Source organism: Cyprinus carpio, chromosome A8, assembly GCF_018340385.1.
Source record: "Cyprinus carpio isolate SPL01 chromosome A8, ASM1834038v1, whole genome shotgun sequence".
Lineage (NCBI taxonomy): Eukaryota > Metazoa > Chordata > Actinopteri > Cypriniformes > Cyprinidae > Cyprinus > Cyprinus carpio.
In genome coordinates, this window is record NC_056579.1 from 3126911 (window position 1) to 3152105 (window position 25195).

The window sequence follows — 25195 nt, forward strand, 5'->3', positions numbered from 1 at the left end:
TAAAAATAAAGGTTCCAAAAGCATGCAGCGATGCCATTTTTGGTTTCTATCAGTTATCAGTTCTTAAAAGAACGATTTTTTCTTGAGTGTGAAGAACATTATAACAATCTAAAAAACTCTTTCCACTATAAAGAACCTTTTGTGGAGTGGAAATGTTCCATGGATGTTGAAGGTTCTTCATGGAATCATTGATGCCAATAAAGAACCTTTATTTTTTAGCAAATGTAAAGACAAAACTGGATTAAAAATGCACAGTACAGCACGTATTGATGAGATGATAACCGAAAACCTGCTGAATAAACATGCACAAAAGCAGTAAGCAAACGCAGCCTTTGTTCTTGTAGCTCAAACAGCACAGAATGTTGCTTGCACACCAAGATCATGTGTTTGATGTATCGATTCATTATGTGTGTTAAAAAAAAAAAAACCTTGAATAAATCAGATATAATCATCTGATAAACGCATAAATGTATATTTCTGTTCAGAAGTTTTGGGTCAGTATTTACATTTTTTATTTTATTTTATTATTTTTTAAATAAAGTAATACTTTTATTCAGCAAGGATGCATTAAATTGATCAAAATGGATAAGTAATGACATTTAATATGTTACAAAAGATTTCAAATAAATGCTGTTCTTTTGAACTTTCCATTGATTAAAGAAAAACAGGTATCACAGTTTCAGGAAAAATATGAAGCAGTACGATTGTTTGTTTCTTGAGCAGCAAATCAGCATATTAGAATGATTTCTGAAGATCATGTGACACTGAAGACTGGAGTAATGATGCTGAAAATACAGCTTTGCATCATAGAAATAAATGACATTATAATATATTCAAATAGAATTCAGTTATTTTAAATGGTAATAATATTTCACAACATTACTATTTTTACTATATTTTTGATCAAACAAATGCAGCATTGGTGAACAGAAGAGCCTTCTTTCAAAAACACTGAAAAATCTTACCAACCCCAAACTTTTGAAAAGTAGTGTAAATGCCTTACTGAGATCTAGATTCTCGATGAAACTTCTAAGCTTGTTGTGTCTCATTGCTATGATGGACTGTGGGTCGTGTTGGTTTTAACAGTTCGAGTTTTGATCCTTTTATGAACTATTTTCTCAGCTGTGTTCCACAAAAACCCGCTATTCGTCTTCTGCTTTCTGCTCTAATTAAGATGCTTTTCATGCAGGTTTGTCTTCGCTCACACCTGATAAAACGATGGGCTAAACTCCCGTCGCATGACGCAACATCCCTAACTCACCATCCAACAAAAGCATGATCGATTTCTCTCCTCGGCCTAAAGACGAGACGCAGAGAGCAAGTTCAAGTACGCAGCGGCGGCGGTGGGCACGCGGGGAGAGCAGGTGTGTCAGGGCGGTCTGTCTTGGCCCTGTCAGCGCTATACCGTCATTAGCCAGCGCGGGCGCAGCAGGGAGCAGCGCGCGTCTCTCTGGGCCCTCTGTAATTACGCTCTGACATAATTAACCCAGCAAGCCCATTAGCCTCGCGCCGACTGCAAAAAAAGCTTCGCTATAATTATTTGTTGTGTGCATGCTAATGAGACCAGCTGTGCGCCCACCGTACAACACGAACAAATTAATTTACAAGGCTGCGCTTCAAGGGTTTTTTTCCTCGTACACACACACACTCAGAAAGCACCACATCTCTTTTTGGCTATCGAGTGGATGCTCAACGTTCAAAAGCGTCTCTTGTCAGCTGAGATATCTGAGTGTATGAACTCAGATAGTGTTTCCCACGAATCAGTGATAATAAGGCAACTTTTTATTTACAGTAAACAAAAAAGATTATTCCGTGCATATACTTCAGAGAACAAAAACACGGCACTAGAAACAGCTGTGTCGCTTAATAAAAATCTAAAACTCAGAAATTCCCCATGATTTACATTCCAGTCGGATTAAAACGAACATTAAAGTGAAGTTAGATGTGGATTACATTAGATTAATGCAAATTTATGAGTAACTAGAGCTTCCTCCTTCACATCCTGTGACAGATTTCATTCTTACAACACTAACACCAAACTAGCAGAAAGTACCGTGGTATTACCATGCTTCTGTGGAGTTGGTTTCATCCTATGGGAAAAAGCTGAAATAATATATTTTTATTATCTCAGATGTGTCTCCTATAGTTAATAAAATTTAACAGGCACATCTCAGATGATTCTGCTGAGAAAAACACAGCAAAAAATGAACGTGTTTCTTCTAGTGTTGCAGAAAAGATCTCAACAATGTCTCAAATATCTCAAAAACCTATCTGTTTTTTTTTATTTTTTTATATTTATATTTGTGTATTTGTTTATAGCTATCTATCTATCGATCGATCTATCTATCTATCTGAAAGCTAACAGTGGCATAGTATACATTGCGCACTATATACACAATTGATGCATCATATTTTTACGTTTTTGAAAGTGTAAATCATGAGAACAGTGTGAGCTGATCTCAAATGTTCCATGAAAAACATCATTGAAACTTAAATTCTTCTCATTTTAACATTCAACATTCTTTGCCCTTGATACTCGAGCGGTAATAATAAATGCTTTTGTAAAAGCCTTGATGAAGAACGCAATAAAGTGGAGAGGGGAGGTGGTAAAGAGAGAGATGTGACTGTGCGCTGAAAGTTCCCTCTCAAAGCCTTTTTGTTTTAGTGGTGTCGTGAAGGACACAGTCGGACAAACATCAAGAAGAATAAGCTGTGAAGTGCGCTTGAAAGCGGCGCAGAGGCGCAGCTGCGTGCGGCTTCGCTGGAGACGAGTGATCTCTAGAAAAGATGAAGGATACAAACAAGAGGGAAGCCAGAAGACCGGGCGAGAGAGGCCAAGCATTTGTGTTAACTCTGAAATATCAACTCAAGGCCACCAGGATGATTTCAGGAGATGTTGGTGATGTCTGGAGCCGTGTGAATCTGACTCACGTCACGAGTCATGAGGAAGTGGCTTTATGTGCAAATGTGGGACCAAACATCTATTCAAGAGCTTCGAGTGATTCAGATACAGTCACATACAATCTGTGAGAGAAAGCAGCCTAAAAAAGACACTTAAGATGTCTGAATGTCACTGCATTACAAACAAAATATCAGAGCAAGTGTCATTCATCTCAAAGATGCACGTACACACTTTACAAGCAACATTTGGTCTTGTTTTCCAGTAAAATGTTATCCTTAAAACAACAACGCTAAATTGAAAAGTAAATTGTGTACACTAAAAAAAAACACCTACTTCAGCCTTAAAACTTCAATTCAGTTGCTGCATTGCAATTGACTAAAAAAAGAAAAAATCAAGTTGAACCTATAACTATAACATATAACTTCAAAAATGAGGTTGAAATTGGTTAAAATATTTGGATGTGTAAAAATAATGACAGAAAAATACTCTTACTTTGACTCTGATCTTGTCAGTGAATCAAAACTAGTCTGAACGATTCATTCATAAATCAGACTAAAAGATTCATTTACAAATCTGACTCAGCTGTTCTTAATGGTTCAGTGAAATGGTTTAACATTTCAGTGACTAATTGAACTGAGAACCATCTGGTATTAATGAATTTTATTATTGCTTAAATGCAAAATATAGTTTGGTCCTAAATGGCTTCAATTTTATGAGCTGAATCATGACTACCAAACTGAACTGGGACACATAAAATTATAATAAGCGCCCTTATTAATAAAACCTAATCAAACCTAATCAAAAACCTAATAAAAAAAGTAATCAGCATTATGTGCTTACCTACGGCTTTATTGGAGAGTTTGATAGCAGTGTGTTATCAGTGAGCAAAAGAATCAGTCTCAGAAATAGAATCAGTTTTGTTGAATCGATTCTTTAAAATGAACTGTTCAAAAGAACAGATTTATGTAAATGAGTCAGACCTCTCATTACGACAAAATTTTGGTACATTTATATTTATATTTATAACAAGACAAAGAGAAAAAAAAATCTACTCACTAAAAACAAAATTTCGGACCAAATTTTGCTAAATATTTGTTAAATTATTATTTTTTATTATATGGAGTAAATGACACTTGCTTTGATCTTTCAAAAAAAAAAAAAAAAAACATTCTATAAAAACAAATAGTAATATCCGACACAATTATACTTGTTTTAAGGATTTTCAGATTTTTAAATTCATTTTATTTTTACTGGAATAAATGACACTTGCTTGGATTTTTCTAAAAAAAGAAGAAGCTTAATTCAAAATATACTCACTAAAAACAAATCACAAGTTCTGACACAGTTACACTTGTTTTAAGAACGTTCAGCTTTTTTAAATGTATTTTTATTTAGTATTTTTTATTGGAATAAATTACACTTACTTTGATATTTCTAAGCAAAATAAAAATTATTTAAAAATATATTTGCTAAACACAAAGCATAATATCTGACACATTTATAGCCTACTTGTTTTAATGATTTATTTATTTTTATTTATTTATTCCGGAGTAAATGACACTTTGATATTTCTGAGAAAAATAAACTATTCAAAAAATATTCTCTAGAAAACATCCCCTAATGAGACAGAATTATACTTGTTCAGAGGAGGTTTAGATTTTTTGATTCATTTATTAATTTTTAATACTTTTTGAAGCCACTGTATGTAATCACCGTTACATAGCCACAAATTCTACAATTTGTTTAAAAGATATTTTACCTTTAATTCATCAGGTAAGGCATTTAAGAACCTGACTATTTTCATGTTGACTTGTCAAGAGGATATACTGTAGTTTACTGTAAGATGCTGTGAGGCTTATATATTCACCTTCACACACACATTGGTTCCAGTATTTTCTCCCTGTGGGCTTGTTCTCTGTAGGGACTCATTGGCCGGGCAGCACTTTTATGAACATTATGCATTATTAAACACCTCAAACATCTCCTGGGCTTTGTGTTTATTACTGCTCTTACAAATCATCAGTAGATAATCACAGGCGGCCCACCGAGATCTCGCACACACATGCAGATGTCTGAGGAAAAATCCCCTGAAAGACTCACATCTTCAACTATAAGACACTCAGAGTGTGAACTACTAACGAAACATGTGACACTGAACGCATTCGCTCCCGAAGGACCTCAAGATCATAAACAACCAGAACACAATGGGATTTTTTTTTCTTTTTTTTTTTTCAGATGAAAAGGCACATCTAAGCATGTTATTTTTTAAGTGTGCCAAACTACGGTAGCTCATGTGAGATTCACCTTCAATCTGGAGGAAAATAATAATGAACTACACAAAATACTGTCACTCTTCCATGAAAACAGTGGCATAAAGAGGCTTCCAGTTCCAGCATGAGGGAATTACCAGGGTGAAAAATACATCAGGCTGCAAGCGTTTTAATGCACGGATCCAAATTACATCTCAAACTGTCATGAACTTTGAGATCTTTGATAGTTAAAGAAATAGTTCATAAGCAGTTGCTCACCTTCAAGTTATTCTGGGACCCGAATGGATTCTGTCAGGCTCCAAAATGACCAAAAACATCAGAAAAGCACTAATAAAAGAGTTTAATATGATTCATGTGCTATATTCCAAGTCCTATAACAACTATATGTGCGATGAACAGACCCAAATTCAAGCCATAATTCACTGACTCACATGATTGATTTTATTGTTTTACCTTTTATACATACATTCTCATTCTTAGAACATGAAAATCCATCATAAATATTTTATTTTTAATTACAACTATGATTAAATAATGAAATAAACTATTTGAATATTTATAAAAACATTTTAAAAAATATTCTGTGAATTTATTTTTAATTTTAGTATTTTTTTACACAAAATTATGATGTAATTTCCACCAAAACAACAATACTAAACCTAATAATGTTTAATTAAAAGTAGACAAAGTCATTTGGAATTTGTGAGTTAATAATAACAAAGTGGGGTCTGTTCCTTACAAAAGCAATCAAATGACTTCAAAAGATTTGTGTGTATAAACTAGAACACTTTAATGGTGCTATTTTGTCATTTTTATATAATGAAAATGTACAATGAAAGTAGAAGCGCAAATTTAAGTAGTAATTCACTGATCCGCAGCTCTCAAATCTCAAATTTTTATACAAAATAGGCACATGAACATGAGTTGATATCAATTATGCCAAATGCCATCTTATAAACCATAAAGAAATTTAAATTTTATGCCACTGTCATTTTATTTTTGATACTCAAATTTCTTTCATATATAACTTATTTGTTTTATTTTTGTTCCAGATACGTTCTCAATCGTAATATACAAAAATCCATAATACAAATCAGATTTATAATTACACCAAAATCAAATAATATATATATAATTTTTTTTAAATCGAAAAATATTTACAATATATATAGTTAAAAAAAAATTATTTCACAAAATTATGTAATTTCCACTGCAACCAGCAATACTAACCCTAACAGCGTTTTATCAAAAGTAGACAAAATAATGTGATATGAGTAATATGAGGTTATAGGGAAAGATTATTAGCACAAAGCATCAAATGACTCTGAATATAGCGCAAGAGTCGTATGAATTACTTTTATAACACTTTAATGCTGCTTTTTGGAGCCTGACAGTGCTGTATTGAAAGTGGATGGTTACATTTAAAGCGTTATGAAAGCTTTCAATCGGTGATTCAGGTTTGAAAGTAGGTAAATACCAATTTTGACAGTGACCTGCTGAACTCGTCCGCAGTACCGCTGGTCACCACTAGCCAGCGCCGTAGCACTAGCATTCATTAGAGCAAACATGACAAAGGCTGAAGTTGGGTCTTTTCAAAAGCTGCTGGTTTGGGTCGACACACAGCGATTTCCTGAAGATCCACAGCTCTCGACTGACATGAAACGCGCGAGACACTGCCTCAGGGGTACTGACGGAAGGAGAGGGGGCACAGGGGGATTATGGGTACAAAAACGCAGGCAGAGGCAGAGCGAGCACCCGCGGTGCCTGTCTTATGGCTACGCCCCTGGCAACAGCCCTCTCCAGGTGAGCCGGCTACAGAGAGACGCCTTTGAGTGACAGGCTGTCTCGCAGAACACGCCGGCGCAGGAAAGACGCTCCTCTGGAGGGACTAACTTTGACTTTCCCCGGCTTTTCCTCCAGTAAGCGGATGCAGAAATGGAAAGCATCCATATGACCGCGGGGCATGAATATGACGGCGCTAAAAACACATAACCGAGAGCTGTGTTATTTACAGCCAAGGCTCTGATGAATCTTCTCGGGGCGAGGGATACGGATGGGGAACGTGTAGCAGATGGCCCGTTAACAACATCAGGTGAGCCGCGAGCCTCCCAGATGAGCTACCTGAGAACGGAGAGGCGCTCCGAGTCGAACGCTTTTAGAAAGCAGACAACAGACCTTCCCTTAAGAGCTGTGCGGCGCAAAACACACGAGCTGCGAGATCACAGAAAGGTGTCGATTGTGGAAACAGACAAAGAAATAAAATGTTTAACTTGGTTATTTTGGTGAACACACACACACACACACACACACACACACACACACACACACACACACACACACACACAAGTGTAGATGCATGTCTCAGTTGCAGGTGTACAAGCACTTTTATGTCCCGAGGTTGATTTTCATTAACACTAACAGATATAAATAACTAGGTGAACTAGTTTTGTCATATCACTTTAGAACATGTTTTGAATATCACTTTATTTTTTATAATATATTATCTTTATGAATATCATTTTATTTTTGATATTTAAAAGTTTTTATATATTGAGTTTATTGTTTTTACCTTTTTCCCAGATACATTCTCAATCTTAAAATATGAAAATACATTATATTACATTATTTTCATTAAAATATATTACATTTTTATTACAGTTATTTATATATAAAAACATTTTTATCTAAGATAGACTTTCTAAAAATAATTGTGTGTGTGTGTATATATTTGTAAAACATTAAGAAACATTTTCAATAGTTATTTTGTGAAAATGCTATACATTCTCAATCTTCTCAAGTGTGTATATATAATTAATAGTTATAAAATACAATTGTTAAAAACATTTTAAATAGTTACTTTGTGAAAATGCTTTTTCACGCAATATATTTTTTAAACACAATTAAGATACTAAATATAATATTTTATTAAAAGTCAACGAGATTTAGTTTGAGATGTAAAGAACAAAGAAAAGCCAAGGTAAATATCACATTTTTAATTTCTAACTTTATTTTACTTATAATATTACATTATAATATATTTTATTATATTTAATATTTCTCCTGTTTTTATATTGTATTTATATATTTTTTTTGTGCATCATTTCCAGTAAAGCTGTAATTTTGTCACAAAATGCAACAATAAAAATATTTAATTGCGTATATTTAGGATCCATAAAATGATGAAATTACCCTTAGCAAGACAAAAGAGATGGACAAAAATTTTCAAAATGTCATTTTAGAATATTATCAAAAGATGTGATGGAAATATAAAATAGTCAAGATCAGATTTATTTTGTGATGTGTGCATGTCTACTGTTAGCTGACAAATTAAACAAACTAGTGCAAGTGCAAGTTTATTTTCTAAGCGTCCACAGGGCCAAAAGTGCTCAGAGTTGAAGAAAGACTCACATCTGTTTTACAATTGTTTTTCATAATTATACACAGCTGAACAATCAGGGATTCAATAATTGCTGACGAAACAGGAAAACAGAGCTAAACATAAGACCGTGGAAATGGGGAGCTATCATCGTGATGGCGGATTTCTGTTGATATCAGCCACAGAGACAGAACGAGAGACACAGAGCGATTAGCATGTAGAGCGTAAAGGACACATCAGCATTTTCCCTTCGCCTCATCCTGGAGTCAAAAGACAAACTCAACTCTTTGTAGATAAACAGATGAGCAGCATGTTTTTGTTAACTTTATCAATACCGTACAAGCGGCGCATTAAAGCAGAGGTCGCAGTCACTGAAGAATAAAGGCAGAGCAGTGGACTGACCTGTGTTATGTGTTTATCTCCTAATACTGTATCTGGTGCACAAACGGTACAGGTACAGTAACTGAAGCCGCCTATACAACCATGATGGACATAATCACACTAAAAAGCCTTGAGACGCTAAAGCAGAAGCTGATTTATTCCATCAGGATTTGAATGGATGAAAATATGTTCGGCTGTGTATTTTATAGGGCAAACCTAAAACAAAATGCCCAAAAAAACCTCTCTCCTATAAGAATCATAATGCTGATTTTGCACAGGCAACATCACTTATTTACGGTAGAAAATGTACAAATCTAGTTAAAAGGTGCACATTATTTTTCACTGCCTCAGTTTCAACAGCAGAAAAGCTGTTTTAGATTCAGATATTGTAATTAGATCTTAGTTGAAAGTGCTGAGTGCCTCTACACACACAATCCTTTGCTGATAATGCATTAAAAAAAAATCATAATCAGTATTTTGCTTTCTTAAAAATATCTAAACATCCTTACAACGAGATTGATCTGAGAAGCAAAACTGTTAAGATTAAAGTGTGTAACTTGTTTTTACAGAATGCAGGTTGAATTATTCTGTAGTTTTCTCATTCCATTTGTAAATTTTCTTTTTTTTTAAGCTTAACACTCGGTAAATCAAACATTTTCATAGATTTAAAACAAGAAATAATAAAAAAAAAAGTTCCAGTTGGGCAATAAAACATTGAATTACAAATATTCCAAATATATTTATATTTTATTTGAATGGATGTTCAGATACTTTTACTGCATGAAGCATGTAGCATCAGAATAGCATCGCTTCACTGAACGGCCTCTAAATGGCAGGAGGCATCAAAAATAGGCAAAGCAACAAATTAATATTATTTAACATATCCTAGGTTTTTACAGAAAATATTCAGATGTAACCTCCTTTGTAATCATGAACATTTTCATAAGTAACTGTAATTTAACAGTAAATATTGTAACTGATTAATAAATACTGTAACTGATTAAATGTATACATTTATTTTGTAATTAAAATACGTAACACTGTTACATGTATCTACTTAGATGTTATGTACCATTGTTACATGTATCTAGTTAGATGTTACGTAACACGGTTACATGTATCTAGTTAGATGTTACGTAATGCAGTTACGTAATGCGGTTACATGTATCTAGTTAGATGTTACGTAACACTGTGACATGTATCTAGTTAGATGTTACGTAACACGGTTACATGTATCTAGTTAGATGTTACGTAACACGGTTACATGTATCTAGTTAGATGTTACATAACAAGGTTACATGTATCTAGTAAGACGTTATGTAACTGTTACATGTATCTAGTTAGATGATATGTAACACTATTACATGTATCTAGTTAGATGTTATGTAACTGTTACATGAATCAAGTTAGATGTTACATGTATCTAGTTGGATGTTACATTACAAGGTTACATGTATCTAGTAAGACGTTATGTAACACTGTTACATGTATCTAGTTAGATGTTACATAACACTGTTACATGTATCTAGTTAGATGATATGTAACACTATTACTTGTATCTAGTTAGACGTTTTTACTTAACACTGTTACATGAATCAAGTTAGATGTTACATGTTACATGTATCTAGTTGGATGTTACATAACACTGTTACATGTATCAAGTTAGATGATATGTAACACTATTACATGTATCTAGTTAGATGTTATGTAACACAGTTACATTTATCTAGCTAGATGTTACATAACACTGTTACATGAATCAAGTTAGATGTTACATTTCACATGTATGAAGTTAGATGATATGTAACACTGTTACATGTATCTAGTTAGATGTTTTTACTTAACATTGTTACATGAATCAAGTTAGATGTTACATGTTACATGTATCTAGTTGGATGTTACATAACACTGTTTCATGTATCAAGTTAGATGATATGTAACACTGTTACACATATCTAGTTAGATGTTACGTAACCCTGATACATGTATCTAGTTATATGTTACGTAACGCTGTTATATGTATCTAGACCCCAACACTGGGGACACCACTTTCGGGTCTCAGAGTGGGTGACGATTTCTCCAGTTCAAAATAACGAGGTACGACATGTTTTAATAAAATGTAGTCTAGTAAAAAGTATATTTGGAATGTAATGAAATAAAAGTTTCTCCAAATAAAAATACAGTAAAGTACAGGGGCCGGATTCACAAAAATCTTCTTAAGAAATAAATTAAGAAATTTCTTAAGATAAATTTCACAAAGTTTGTAAGAATGTTCTTAAGTGCAATTCTTGAAAAATTCTTAAGTTCTCAAATATATTCTTAAGAACGTCTTAATTTTTTTCTTAAGAAGAAAACAACAGCCGTTATCTGAATACATGACGCACTGAAAAAAATCACACTATAGTCTTTTTGTACTTCCTGCAGATCAGAAGCACGCACACTATTTTTGTTGCAAGTTTGACTGGCGCTCAGGTTCACGTTTTTAATGCGCCGTGTTTTAGAACAGTTACTTTAAAAATAGCCTGTCTCAAACTGCAGCGATATGTTTCATTAATTTTTGTGCTGTGTTCTGAGTGAATGCTTCTGGTATGTGTGTCCACGCTTCTACAGCAAATGTGTCCTGCGCGTTCATATGCGCTGAATACTACCAAAGATTATGCCGTATCTATAAACTAAAATTAAAACCGTTCAATTAAAACTCCCTATCTGACTCGTTTTAGAGTTGCTACTGAGTTTTGAAGTCAGCAAAAAGCAGCGTCACTCATAGGCTAATCATCATGACCGATCGTGTTCACTTTAACGTCATCGATCACTTCAGAAAACACGTGCACATCCCAAGTCCTGCTATGTATTATATGTAGCTGTTGTTGTAATGCTTAAATATAACAATTAATTTGAAATAACCCAATAAATTAAAAAAAAAATTCTTACTGTTTGGGATTTAAGACCAGTCTGGGTTATTTACGATGATTTTTAAGAAGATTCTTATCAAGAATTTGAATTCTTCGTAGGTTTTGTCTTAAGAATATTCTGGATTTTTGGGAATACAAAATATCCTTAACTTTTTTCTAAAGTTAAAAAAATAAGAAGAAAACGGCAGTTAAGAAGAATTTCTTCTTAAGAATGTTTTGTGAATCCGGCCCCAGATTCTTAAAAAAATTTACTTAAGTACAGCAACAAAAAATACCACTGAACACACACACAAAAAAGTATCCTTTGTACTTTTGGGTTTACTGGTTTACATTAAATCCTTCAAATTTTTTTATTAAGTGCTGTTTTGTGGTACTTCATTGTACATGTAAAGACACTCAGTGTGTGTTTGTGCTCTGATTATGAACACACAATTCTATCAACATGTCTGATCAGCAATCTTCAGTGTTTCAGGGTGAGTTTACTGTCCTTTACGGCACCTGGGATGGTTCATTCCCCGGATAGCGGGTGGGGTGACCTTGCTCAAAGCCAGAGGAAAGAACAGATTAATAGGTTGCTGTAGACGACAGGCTCAGCCTCACAGATGGCAGGATCCGTCAGGGGTCGATACAGATGAAAACATAGCTCTCGTCATCAGGACGATTCGCTGGGAGGTCAAACGGCGGGTTACACGCGCACATGACGACCGCGACTTTGGGGGGAAACTTTGGCAGCATTCAGACAGCGTCACACTATTGTAGCGTGCACAGATGAGGTCAAATGGGAGTTATTCACTGAGTCTTTTTACATAAATCAAAGGCAAAAACAAAACAATTCAGCCAGATTTTGTCACATTTTATGACCCATGTGTAAACATCAATTCTAGCACCAATTTAAGAAACACTTCCTATCAATTCTTCCTTATAAGTTTACTATACTTGGTAAGTGTTTTTACATTATTTTAGTAGCTGACTATACTTTGTACTAATCAGAAATGTTTCTTGAGCAGCAAATCAGAATATTAGAATGATTTCTGAAGATCATGTGACACTGAAGACTGGAGTAATGCAGCCATGATGAGCAGAAGAGGCTTCTTTTAAAAACACTAAAAACCTTACCGACCCCAAACTTCTGAATGGTATCCAGTCCTTCAAACATATAAAGTTAAAAACTAGTCGAATAACAAATAAAATCTATCTGGAGCTCAAATGCCACCATAACTATTTTATTTCCAGTGTAAGAAGGCTGTTTAAAGTTTGTCTGCACCATTCACCACATCCTACATGCTTCCTGCAATTTGTTTTTATTCTCTAAATACAGAAGAAAGAATTACAAGTGCTCTTGTAAGTGAAAAAAACAATTATATAAAATTATATAAAAATTATATAAATAAAAAATATTGACAGGAGAGCTATAGGTCAGGGATTCACACCAAATACATCTTCAAAGCAAGACACTTTACCTAAAAGAAAATACATTACTTCTTTCAAAGAGCACGGAACAATACGAAGTGCAAGAGATCAAAGAGATCTTTAGAGCCAGCCTGTTTTATACAAAACTTCTGTCTATATAGGCAGCATGGGACTCGTGTAACTGTTTTGAAATGCTCTACACAAGCAGCACTGCTCGCACAAAAACACAACTGATTTCAATAGCACATATGGCATTGCAATACTTTAAATGAGCATAAAAAATATGCTGCACACACAAAAACTGGTTAAAATTACACTGAGAAATGTTTAGTTTGCCTAATCCACCATCTTGGATTTATTCACTGGACCTATCGCAATGCATTCTGGGATTGTATTCTCTGCGAAGGCTACAATTTGGCTAAAGCACGGCAGCCTACCTCTTAAAACAGCCGTTTCGTCGGAAGCACACCTGTGATGCCTGAAAATGAAGTCTAGGTAGGCAGCTCCCTAAGTTTTGGAGCTTATCTCTCCAGCAGAAGCTTCCCCAGTCAATGAATGTGTAAACAGTGGCATCAGCTTCCTGTGATCTCTGATAGGACGGTCCAGCATCAGGCCCCTGTCCTCTTTCTCTCGTCTCTATTTGTCTGGTTTCTCTCTTATCATCTCTCCTCTGCTCTACACTCCTCATCAATCCCACGTTTCACTTGTGAGTGTCGGTCAGCCTCCAGCTGAGTTCTGATTGGCCCGCTGCTGTCAACAGAACCTGAGACCATATGGACCCACACGACCCCAAACACATCCAACAAGCATAAAAAAGGGGCCACTTTCTACACTTTTGCAAACACTTACTATAGTACTAAACAAAAACCGTAACAGTAACAGTTTTACATGATCATTTCTAAACAGATTGTTTTTGCTACTGCACCTTTAAGATGTTCATATCTAAATGACCTCATCAGGACAAACCAGGATACAGTAAAGGTGTTTATATGTACAGTAAATGTCATATGTTAATGAGCAAATGCTGTCATAAAATATATACTTTAATATAGCAGGATTAATTGACTAAATCAGTGTTGTTATTGTTAACTGAACTAAAATTATTAATAATCATTTTCATTAATTGAAGTAAAGCTGAAATCAAAATAAAATATAGATATTAGATGAATAAAACAAGACAACGAAAATTTGAAATGTCACCTTGGCAACATTTGCTACTGTACTTTTAAGAATTCCATATCTACTGAGCTCATGGAAATTATGTCATAAGAATAAATATATACTTTAATATAGTGGACTAAGTGAAAATAATCAGTGCTGTTATTGCTAAATAAAACTACAATTAATAAAAATAATTTGTAATAATTGAAGTAAAGCTGAAATCAAAATAAAATATAAATATTAGATGAAAACCTCAATGAAAATTCGAAATATTGCTTTGGCAACTAATAAAAATAAAATTAATTTTTTAGTCATAAATTATTACAACTGAAAAACAAATTAAATTAAAACTAGATATATTAAAAAAAAACTATTAATGACAAAGCACATAAAATTGTCATAAGCATAAAATATGACAAAATCACTATTGTTATTGTTATCTAAGGCTATTAAATACAACATATATACATATATTAAATGAAAAATTTAAACTTAAAAAACTTAAGAAATATTAAAAACACCCCAAAAACTAAAAAAAATGACAAAAGCACAAAATTAAAATGAAAACTGTCATAAGCATAAAATGTCACTAAGTGACTAAATTAGCATTATAAACTAAAACTATTAAAATTAAAAATATATATAAGATAAAAAATGTTAACAAAAAAACTTGCAAAATTGAACATAAAAGGTTAATCTATTAGGTTAATACAGGTTAATCTATTAATGTGCTTGGACACAGAGCTCTGTGAACACCCGGCCTCTTTTGCAGTGACCTTTTGTGTCTTGCCCTCCTTGTGCAAGGTGTCAATGGTCGTCTTTTGGACAACTGTCAAGTCAGCAGTCTTCCCATGATTGTGTAGCCTACAGAACTAGACTGAGAGACCATTTAAAGGCCTTTGCAGGTGTTTTGAGTTAATTAGCTGATTAGAATGTGGCACCAGGTGTCTTCAATATTGAACCTTTTCACAATATTCTAATTTTCTGAGATACTGAATTTGGGATTTTCCTTAGTTGTCAGTTATAATCATCAAAATTAAAAGAAATGAACATGTGAAATATATCAGTCTGTGTGTAATGAATGAATATAATAAACAAGTTTCACTTTTTGAATGGAATTAGTGAAATTAATCAACTTTTTGATGATATTCTAATTATATGACCAGCACCTGTATGTGTGTGTGTATAAATGTGGGTGGTCGTACAGCATATAAAAGACCTTTTGGTTTAACATCACGATTTTGGAGTCGTTTTGCTGTTTAGTTTTATGTTTTGAGATCAGAGTATGTCTACATAGTACATTATAAAAGAGTACAAAAACCCAATTTTACGTGATATATGACACCTTAAACAGGTGTTTAATTGGCTTTAAAAAGTCTAATGAATAATATAATGTAAGCTATCTCTTATAGTTGTGTATATAAATGTTCCTTTGAGTCATGTGAAATTGAGCGGTGAATGTATGGTTTTGTGTGTGTGTGTGTGTGTGTGTGATGGCGCAGGCAGGTGTGCAGCTCACCTGGGGCCTCGATCAGCTGTTTATATATTCCCAGGAACGCAGACTCCGCCTCCTTACTGCGCTGGCTCAACGCAACCACCTGCAGCAGAGAGATGAGCTCATCAATCCAGGACACACTTAAGGGCCATGCAACACATAATAAAACACTCCAGTCAATAATTCTGCTCCATATGTTGATATCCGCAGAGCTACAAATGAACAGAGCAAAGTTTATTCCAGTACTTAAACTGAGAAAAACATTAGCGTGATCGCTCTTGAGGAAAACTCAGTCTAATAAAGTCAGCAATGCAAGAAAGCATCCGATACTCCGACAAATATACCAGAGACTCCACATAATGGCTTCACACTCATCACAACACAAGAGTATATCTTTAGTGTTATTATTGTTTTATACGCAATATGTTTTTTGAGTTTGATTAAAGTGATTCTATTTCTGCTGTATGTGTGAAGGGATTTGGATTTTGTAGGAAAATTCAAAGACTACTGTTTCCCACAATGCAATGCTCTTGACTTAAAGTAATAGAAACTGTATTTAAAAAAATATATATTAAAAAATTTAAATGTATATAATTTTTTTCCTGATTTAATCAAACTAATAAAAGTTTAAATATTATATATATTTATACATACATACATATATATATATATATATATATATATATATATATATATATATATATATATATATATATATATATATATATATATAAATAAATTACATAAAATAGCATTTAAAAAGTCTATTTAAAAAAAAGAAAAAAGACACTATTTGCCAAATTAAAACAGCTAAATGATTAAATAATTCCAATGTAAATAATGGTCGTGTGGCAAATTTAGCGTACTACTATTTGAAACATTTAACTTTGTATACTGCATACTGTCACGGCCGGCTCGCAAGCCGCGACAAAGAAGGGAATGACACGTTGAAGTTGTATGCAAAAAGGAATAACATTTATTAAAGTAAAAGTAATAAAGTAAAAGAATAAACCAAAAACGGGAACAAGACAACAAAATGGCACGAGGGGAGAGCAACCCCCGTCACGACTGAAGGGAGCTGCTTTAGTGTGCCGGCATCAGCTCTAGCACAGGTGTAAACCATCAGTCATTATGACGTCACTCACTCCAACTCCAACCTACAAAACAGATAACAAAAGGACAACCAAACCCACACAATATGACCCACACTGGGGTCGTAACACCCCCCACCATAAAAAAAAAAGGGTGGACATATAAACCCCGTCACCCAATAACTCCCAAACTGGAAAGACCCACCACTCTGTAATACTCTCCAATATCCTCAGCAACCACGGGCCCTGTGGAAGCAATTTAAGAAAGACAAGTAGAGCAAAACAAAACATAGTTAGTCAATCAGTTAAAAGGAATAAGGAGCTCTAGACAATGCGTCAGCTACCACATTGTCAGTCCCCTTGATATGCCGGATGTCAAGTGCATATGACTGCAAGAAAAGACACCAACGAGTCAATCGTTGATTTGGGCACCGCAAAGAATGTAAATAGACAAGCGGGTTGTGGTCCGTATACACAACCAATGGGTCTGACACGGATCCCACATACACTTCGAAGTGCTGCAAAGCCCAAATCAAAGCTAATGTCTCCTTTTCAACCACAGAGTAATTCAACTGATAAGAATTAAACTTTTTTGAGAAGTAGCTAACGGGACGTTGAATTCCTTCCTCATCAGCCTGTAACAACACCGCTCCAGCACCCACATTGCTAGCATCCACACATACCTGAAAAGAACGATCAAAACGAGGCGCTGCCAGCACAGGAGTGGAAGTAAGCAGTGATTTAGCTGCCTGAAAAGCAACCTGACAGGCAGATGTCCAAACAAAAGCTGCCTTTGCTTTCAACAGATCAGTGAGGGGGGCTACCATGGTAGAAAAATTCCTGCAAAATCCCCGATAGTAACCCACTAACCCCAAAAAAACCGCATCAACTCCTTCTTAGTAGTAGGAGAAGGAAATTGATCAATGGCCTCAACCTTGGCCCGAACTGGTCGCACACATCCTTGTCCCACTACCTTACCTAGATAAGTCACAGTGGCCTTGGCAAACTCGCATTTAGCCAGATTGACGGTCAGGCCAGCCTCTTCAAACTGAGAGAACAGGTCTGCAACATGTTCCAAGTGCTGCTCCCATGAATCACTGAAAACTACTACATCGTCTAGATAGACGGCCACTCCCTCTAACCCAGAAACAACCCTATTCATAAGTCGCTGAAAGGTTGCAGGCGCATTCCTCAGGCCAAAACTCATAACGTTATAGGAGAATAAACCCCTCTGATGTAATAAAAGTGGAAATCTCTTGAGCTCTTTTGGTCAATGGAACTTGCCAATAGCCTTTAAGCAGATCGAACTTGCTTACAAATTTTGCCGACCCAACCCGATCAACACAATCCTCAATACGAGGCAGTGGAAATGAGTCTGGTTTTGTTACTCTATTTATTCTACGATAGTCTGTGCAAAACCGATAAGTACCATCAGATTTATTTACAAGCAAGCAGGGAGATGCCCAACTGGAAAATGAAGGTCGTGCAATATCATGATCCAGCATATACTGAACTTCAGTGTTAAGATGCAGGAGTTTATTTGGGGACACCCGATAAAAATTCTGGCGAATGGGCTCTGAATCCCCAACATCAATATCGTGCTCCAACCAATGTGTACGCGAAGGTATATCCCCAAATAAAGAAACATGATGATTAATAATATCAATCAAATCACCACATTTATCATCCGGCAAATGGGCCAACATTTTATGCACATTTTTAAGAGTCTCTGAATTTTTTAGACGTCCCAATAGTACTGTATCCTCTGGAAAAGAAACTCCCTCATCTACTCCCTCCCCCACAAGCGAAATTCTCCCAACTACTAATGCAGGTTTCACCTCATCGTTTGACATCTTGTGAGAACGGCAATAGTAGGGCTTCAACAAATTAACATGACACAACTGGGTGGACTTTCTTCTCTCAGGAGGGGCAATCAGATAGTTTAAATCAGTAACTTGTTTTTTCTACCACATACGGACCTGTAAACTGAGCTTGAAATGGTGAGCCCTCCACAGGTAACAGAGCCAACACCTGATCGCCCGGCATGAATTTCCGTTCCTCAGTTCGTCGATCGAAAATTGTCTTCATACGCTTTTGCGAAGAATGTAATTGTTCTTTTGCCACCTTACCTGCCTCATATAATCTACGCTTAAAGTCATTCACATAGCTTTGCAAGTTTTTTGGTGGTGCACTTTCAACCCACTGGTCTCTGAGTACAGCCAGTGGTCCCCGAACTGTGTGCCCAAACACCAAATCATTGGGACTAAACCCAGTACTTTCCTGGCATACCTCACGTGCTGACAACATCAACCACGGCAATCCTTGTTCCCAATCACCTTCCATAGAACCTCAGTACAATGGAAAGAACGCAGCTTTCACCACTGCTTTTTGGCGTGATCGACGGAGAAGATATGCTGCAGGATATCGAGTAGAGGCACACATCACCGTGAGCAAATAAACTGCTACCCGACTTTGATCTAGGCAGCGGGCCTACACAATCAATAATCAGGTGCTCAAATGGCGGACTGACAGCAGGAATAGGGAAACAATGGAGCAGGTTTGATCTTCCTGATTTGGTTTGCCTGTAGTTGACAAGTATGACATGTCTTGATCATGTTCCCTCTAATTTTTTTTCTTGCTGAGCAAAAACTTTTTCTCTATGGGCGGACCATTTCGGCCACCTGTGCAAAACATCGTTTTATACCAGACTTTAACAGCGCGCACATCACAAAAAAAGTGTGTAACTTTTTAAATGTGATTTGATTTGACCGTGACTAAATGATGTACATTTTAGATTACCTGATAAAACTTACTGAATATTATTTCACAAAATAATACTGTGAAATATTATTGCAATTTAAAATAAGTTTTCTATTTTTAATATACTTAAAATATAATTTATTCCTATGAAGCAAAGCAATTTCAGCATCATTACTCCTGTCTTCAGTTCACAGGATCCTCAGAACTCATTCTAATATGCTGATTTATTATCAGTTTGGAAACTGTTGTGCTGCTTAATATTTTTTTGGGACTTGTGATTTTTTTGGGGATCCTTGATAAATAAAAAGTTTAAAAAGGAACCAGTGTTTATTCAAATAGAAATTTTGTGTTACAATATACACTACTAAAAAGTTTGTGGTCAGTAAATTTTTTTTCTTTTTTTCTTTTTTCTTATTTTATACTTTTATTCAGTAGAATGTGTTAAATGGATAAAAAGTGATAATAAAGACATATTTTTAGAAAAGAGTTCTATATTTGAATAAATGCTGTTCTTTTTAACTTTTTATTAATATAAGAATCAAAGAAAAAAGTATCACATGTTCCAAAAATAAAAATAAAAAAACAAAAAATAAGTAAAAATATTAAGCATTACAACAGATTCAACACTGATAGTAAATCAGCATATTAGAATGATTTCTGAAGGATAATATGACACTGAAGGCTGGAGTAATGATGCTGAAAATTCAGCTTTGCTCCTCGGGAATAAATTATATTTTAAAGTATCATTAAAACAGGAAACCAATATTAGAAATTGCAATAATGTTTCACTACTGTTTTTTTCTTCTGCATTTTCGATAAATAAATACATCCTTGATGAGCAGAGACTCCAGGTCAATTATTTTATTAGGTTTATAATATAGGCCTAACATAATATATCAAAACAAACTGAAGTTATTCTCAAACTGATAGAATAGAATAGAATAGAATAAATAGAATAGAATAGACAGAACAGAATAGAAACTGAAGGCATTTTAAACTGATTAGAAATGAATAGAAATAGAATCGAAACTGAAGCATTTAAACTGATAGAATAGAAAACTGAAGCAATTTTAAACTGATAGAATAGAATACAATAGAATAAAACTGAAGCACTTTAAACTGATAGAATAGAACAGAAACTGAAGCATTTTAAACTGAGATCTGTAAGTTAAATATTTTAAATGATCAATTCTTCTATAGCTATGTAAACTACACCTGTGCGACTGTAAATGTCTCTGAGTTTTGTACCCGTTCTGTGCCCATCATCCGCTGTTTCCAGCACTTAATCAAGCCGCTCTTCTTTAATACATGAGTCTTTATATCACTGTTGACACGTCCTTCGATTTCAATTTTGGTACGCAACCATTAAAATTTCGGTTTCAAAAAAAAACCACATTCAAGGATTCTGTATAGTGATCTTTTTACCCTAAATGACCTGCAAGTTTATCATGGGAAATCTGCAATCATACCAGTGAGCGATTGCAAATTCTTTCTCTCCAACTCATTTACCACCTGTATGATAGGATCCCCAGCCAAAATCACTACCAGCTTGAGGACATCCACTTTCTCACCATCCTTTCCATCCTGCCAAAAAAAAAAATGAAAACCATTCTGCCATATTTCTAATTTCCTCAGGAGACATCACCCTCTCAAACAATTGATGGAGAGAAGATATCAAGTTGCTGCCTCCTCGAGCAACTCAGAAGGAGGAAACTCACCAAAAGTTATCCTGCAAAAAAAAGAGAATGGTTTGACTACAGCAGATCATCAGAGGTTACCCTTGGCTGAGTGGAGGTCATGGAACGGTTACGAGTTACCGCACATGCAGTAAACACTTCCGGATAATTTTTGTGACTCTCGTCAGAACCTGGAAGAGGAACAGATAAAACCACAGGAGATGAAAAGGTATCAGGCCACACCTTATCCCCTGCCAAATTATTCCCCATGATTATATCCACACCATCCACGGGCAATGATGGACGCACTCCAATCACCACTTCACCACTCACAAGCTCAGATGACAATGTTACTCTGTGTAAGGGAACAGACATCACATCCAACCCAATTCCTCTAACAAGAACACTAGTACCAGTGTCACTCAAAAATGAAAATGGCAAGACATCCTCCAATATAAAAGACTCCGAAGCTCCCGTATCTCTTAATATTGTTACTGGAATTTTTACCTCCGTTCCAATCATCGACACATGTCCATAGGTGATAAAAGGCGCATAATCACCATTTCCCAAAAGGTTACCCGATTTAGGAAATCCTTCACCCAGTGAATCAACAGGACTTAACTCAGATGCCACAAGAGCAGCTGGTTTTAACGCGAAGAGCCTTTCCCCCTCTACCCTTGGCTTTAAGCACAGGGCACTCATTTTTCCAGTGGCCTTTACCATGGCAGTAATTACAGATAAGAGACGAATTTCTGGACATATGATCTCCCTTATTTTCAAAAAAAAATTCGTCCCCTTTCCGAAACTCAAAACTCTTGTGTGTTAACACATAATCATCAGCTAATTCAGCAGCTTTAGCAGCTGTATCCGCTTTCTGCTCATTTATATACGTTGCAATACGAGCGGGTACAGAATTCTTAAACTGTTCCAGCACAATTAAGTCAGTCAATTCCTCAACTGTGGTTACCTCAGATGCCATACACCAGCGATTAAATGCAATCATGAGCTCTCTAGCAAACTCAACATGAGCAACATTAACACCTCTGGACAATGTTCTAAATTTTTGTCTATACGCTTCTGGTACTAACTCGTACGATTTCAAAACTGCTGCTTTTACGATGTCATAATCGTTACAGTCTGAGACTGGAAGAGAAGAATAGACTTCCTGAGCCCTGCCAGTAAACACGCACTGTAAAAGTAGTGTACGTTCCTTACTGGGCCAACCTCTCGCTTCCGCAATCCGTTCAAACAAGGTAAAAAATGTATCCGGATCTCGCTCACTAAATTTAGGCATCAAACGCAAATTTCCCGCTGTGTCAAACATTTTAGAAGCACCCTGAAGAGCATAATCTGAACCATCATCCATTCTGCCTTCTCTTATCATATCCAAGCGATATTTCTGCAGCTCTATATCTGTCTGTTTGATTCTATTTCTCTCACGCTCCATTTCTAATTTTACACGCTCCTGTTCAAGCTGTAACAGTAATAACCTTTCTTGTTGTTCAAAAGTTAAAAAGGTTGACAGGTGGTTTTGCTTTGACTAGCAGTAGCTGTATCAGACATTTCAATTAATATAGCTTGTTCTATCAGTTTTGTTTTAATTGTTTCTCTTATTGTACTCTCTTTTAATCTTTTATCTTCAAGTTCGATTTCATAATGATCCGCAATCTTAAATAACTGATCTTTTGTGAACAATTCAAGTAACGCTTCAGAGGGAGAAACAATAAAATCTTCTACGAGATTAGACATACTGCCTCTAAAATATACGTTATAATTAATATAGTGATTCACAAATCTCACGTGGTAAGAAAAAATTCCCTTTCCCTATCTATAGAAAAAAAAAACAACTAACTAATTCATCCCTAATCTTCGTGTGGTTACTGGCGAGGGGGTATTTAAGCACCAACTCCCGCTGGTACAAGAAAAGCAACCAGCAAGCTGGCGACTATCTCATACCACGGCCATGCTCCCGAGACAACTGCTCTACTCACGGTCACCACACAAAAAAAAAAAAAAAATTACATTACCTACTTGTTCCAAAAGGGACCAAGCAGCTACCCCTAAACAAGGGAACATCAACAATAATCTCCCCACGATAAGATTTGCAAAATCACTTACCTCTTAAAAAACGGCATAGAACAGCTAACTGACGATACAGCAACATAAGTCCTCAAAACAAATAAATTCAACGCGCATTTCCTTCCAAACGACGAATAAGACATACCAAACAATAGCGTTAATCAAACAACATTCTCCCGGTTTTATGTTCAGTTAATGAACGTGCCACGTTCATTACAAAATAACCGAAAGCAACAAAAACGCTTCTAAACCATGTCGACAAATAACAGGAATTTCTTTAACAAACGAGCGGACGAGCCCCCATTTGTCACGGCCGGCTCGCAAGCCGCGACAAAGAAGGGAATGACACGTTGAAGTTGTATGCAAAAAGGAATAACATTTATTAAAGTAAAAGTAATAAAGTAAAAGAATAAACCAAAAACGGGAACAAGACAACAAAATGGCACGAGGGGAGAGCAACCCCCGTCACGACTGAAGGGAGCTGCTTTAGTGTGCCGGCATCAGCTCTAGCACAGGTGTAAACCATCAGTCATTATGACGTCACTCACTCCAACTCCAACCTACAAAACAGATAACAAAAGGGACAACCAAACCCACACAATATGACCCACACTGGGGTCGTAACAATACTGTTTCACAATTAAAAAAAAAAATAGTATGCAGTACACAGTGTGCATTAATATTCAAAAGTTTGGGTTCGATAAGATTTTTTAAAATGTTTTTGACAGAAGTCTCTTTACTCACCTAGATTGCATTTATTTGATAAAAACAATAATATTGTGAAATATTATTACAGTTTTAAATAGCTGTTTTCTATTTGAATATATTTTAAATTGTAATTTATTCCTGTGATCTAAATCTGAATTTTCAGCATCATTACTCCAGTCTTCAGTGTCACATGATCTTCAAAAAATCACTCTAATATGCTGATTGGCTGCTCAAGAAACATTTCTGATTGTTATCGATGTTGAAAAGAGTTAATATGTTTGTGGAAACGGTCATAATTTTTTAAAATGATTCTTTAAAAAAATATAATTTTTTTTAACATTTATTTGAAACGGAAATCATTTGTAACATTATAAATGTCTTTACTGTCACTTTTGATCAATTTAATGCAGACTTGATAATTAAAAGCATTAATGTCTTTCAGAAAAAAAGAAAAAAAAAATCTTACTGAATCTTACTAACAGTACTGTATATGATTATTGTGTGGATATTATATAACAGTGTGGAGCTCCAGCACAATGTTAACCAATCCTAAACACTAAAGTGCTAAATGTACCTTTGTAGAGTCAATATTAAATGTACAAAAGTGTACCTTTTGAAGAGGTACCACCCTATGGACAGCTCTTTCACTTTTTTATTCTGAGAGTGTACTGTATAAAGGCTATATGTGCGTCTGTGAGACAGAAATGAAGAGTAAATTGCTGCTGAGGGCTCTGGGTCTGTGCTGGACTACTGTGCACAATGAAGCCAGGTCAGATTCACCCAGAACCTCCACTAACCCGACCCGTCACCCCTGCTATTCTCCTCTCCACAGGGGACTCAAAGCAATTATGGATTCATTAAGGAAGAGTGGGAGCAGAATGGGCCGCCACCTGGCCCCATAGAGAGGGCACCTGTGCCTGTGGATATGTGGGTTAGTGCTCCAAAGACCACACAGAAGACCTTCAGAGTAAGAG

At 35.4% G+C, this 25195-nt stretch overlaps 1 protein-coding gene across 4 annotated transcripts in view; it reads right to left on the reverse strand.

Annotated features, from left to right (window-relative positions):
• Window positions 1-25195, reverse strand: part of cux2b (cut-like homeobox 2b) — a 161396-nt gene that overhangs the window by 29123 nt on the left and 107078 nt on the right. For all 4 annotated transcript variants that reach the window (XM_042761629.1, XM_042761628.1, XM_042761630.1 and 1 more), the window contains one exon: window positions 15932-16010. In XM_042761629.1, coding sequence (XP_042617563.1) covers window positions 15932-16010 — 79 coding nt within the window. The remainder of the gene's footprint in view (window positions 1-15931; window positions 16011-25195) is intronic.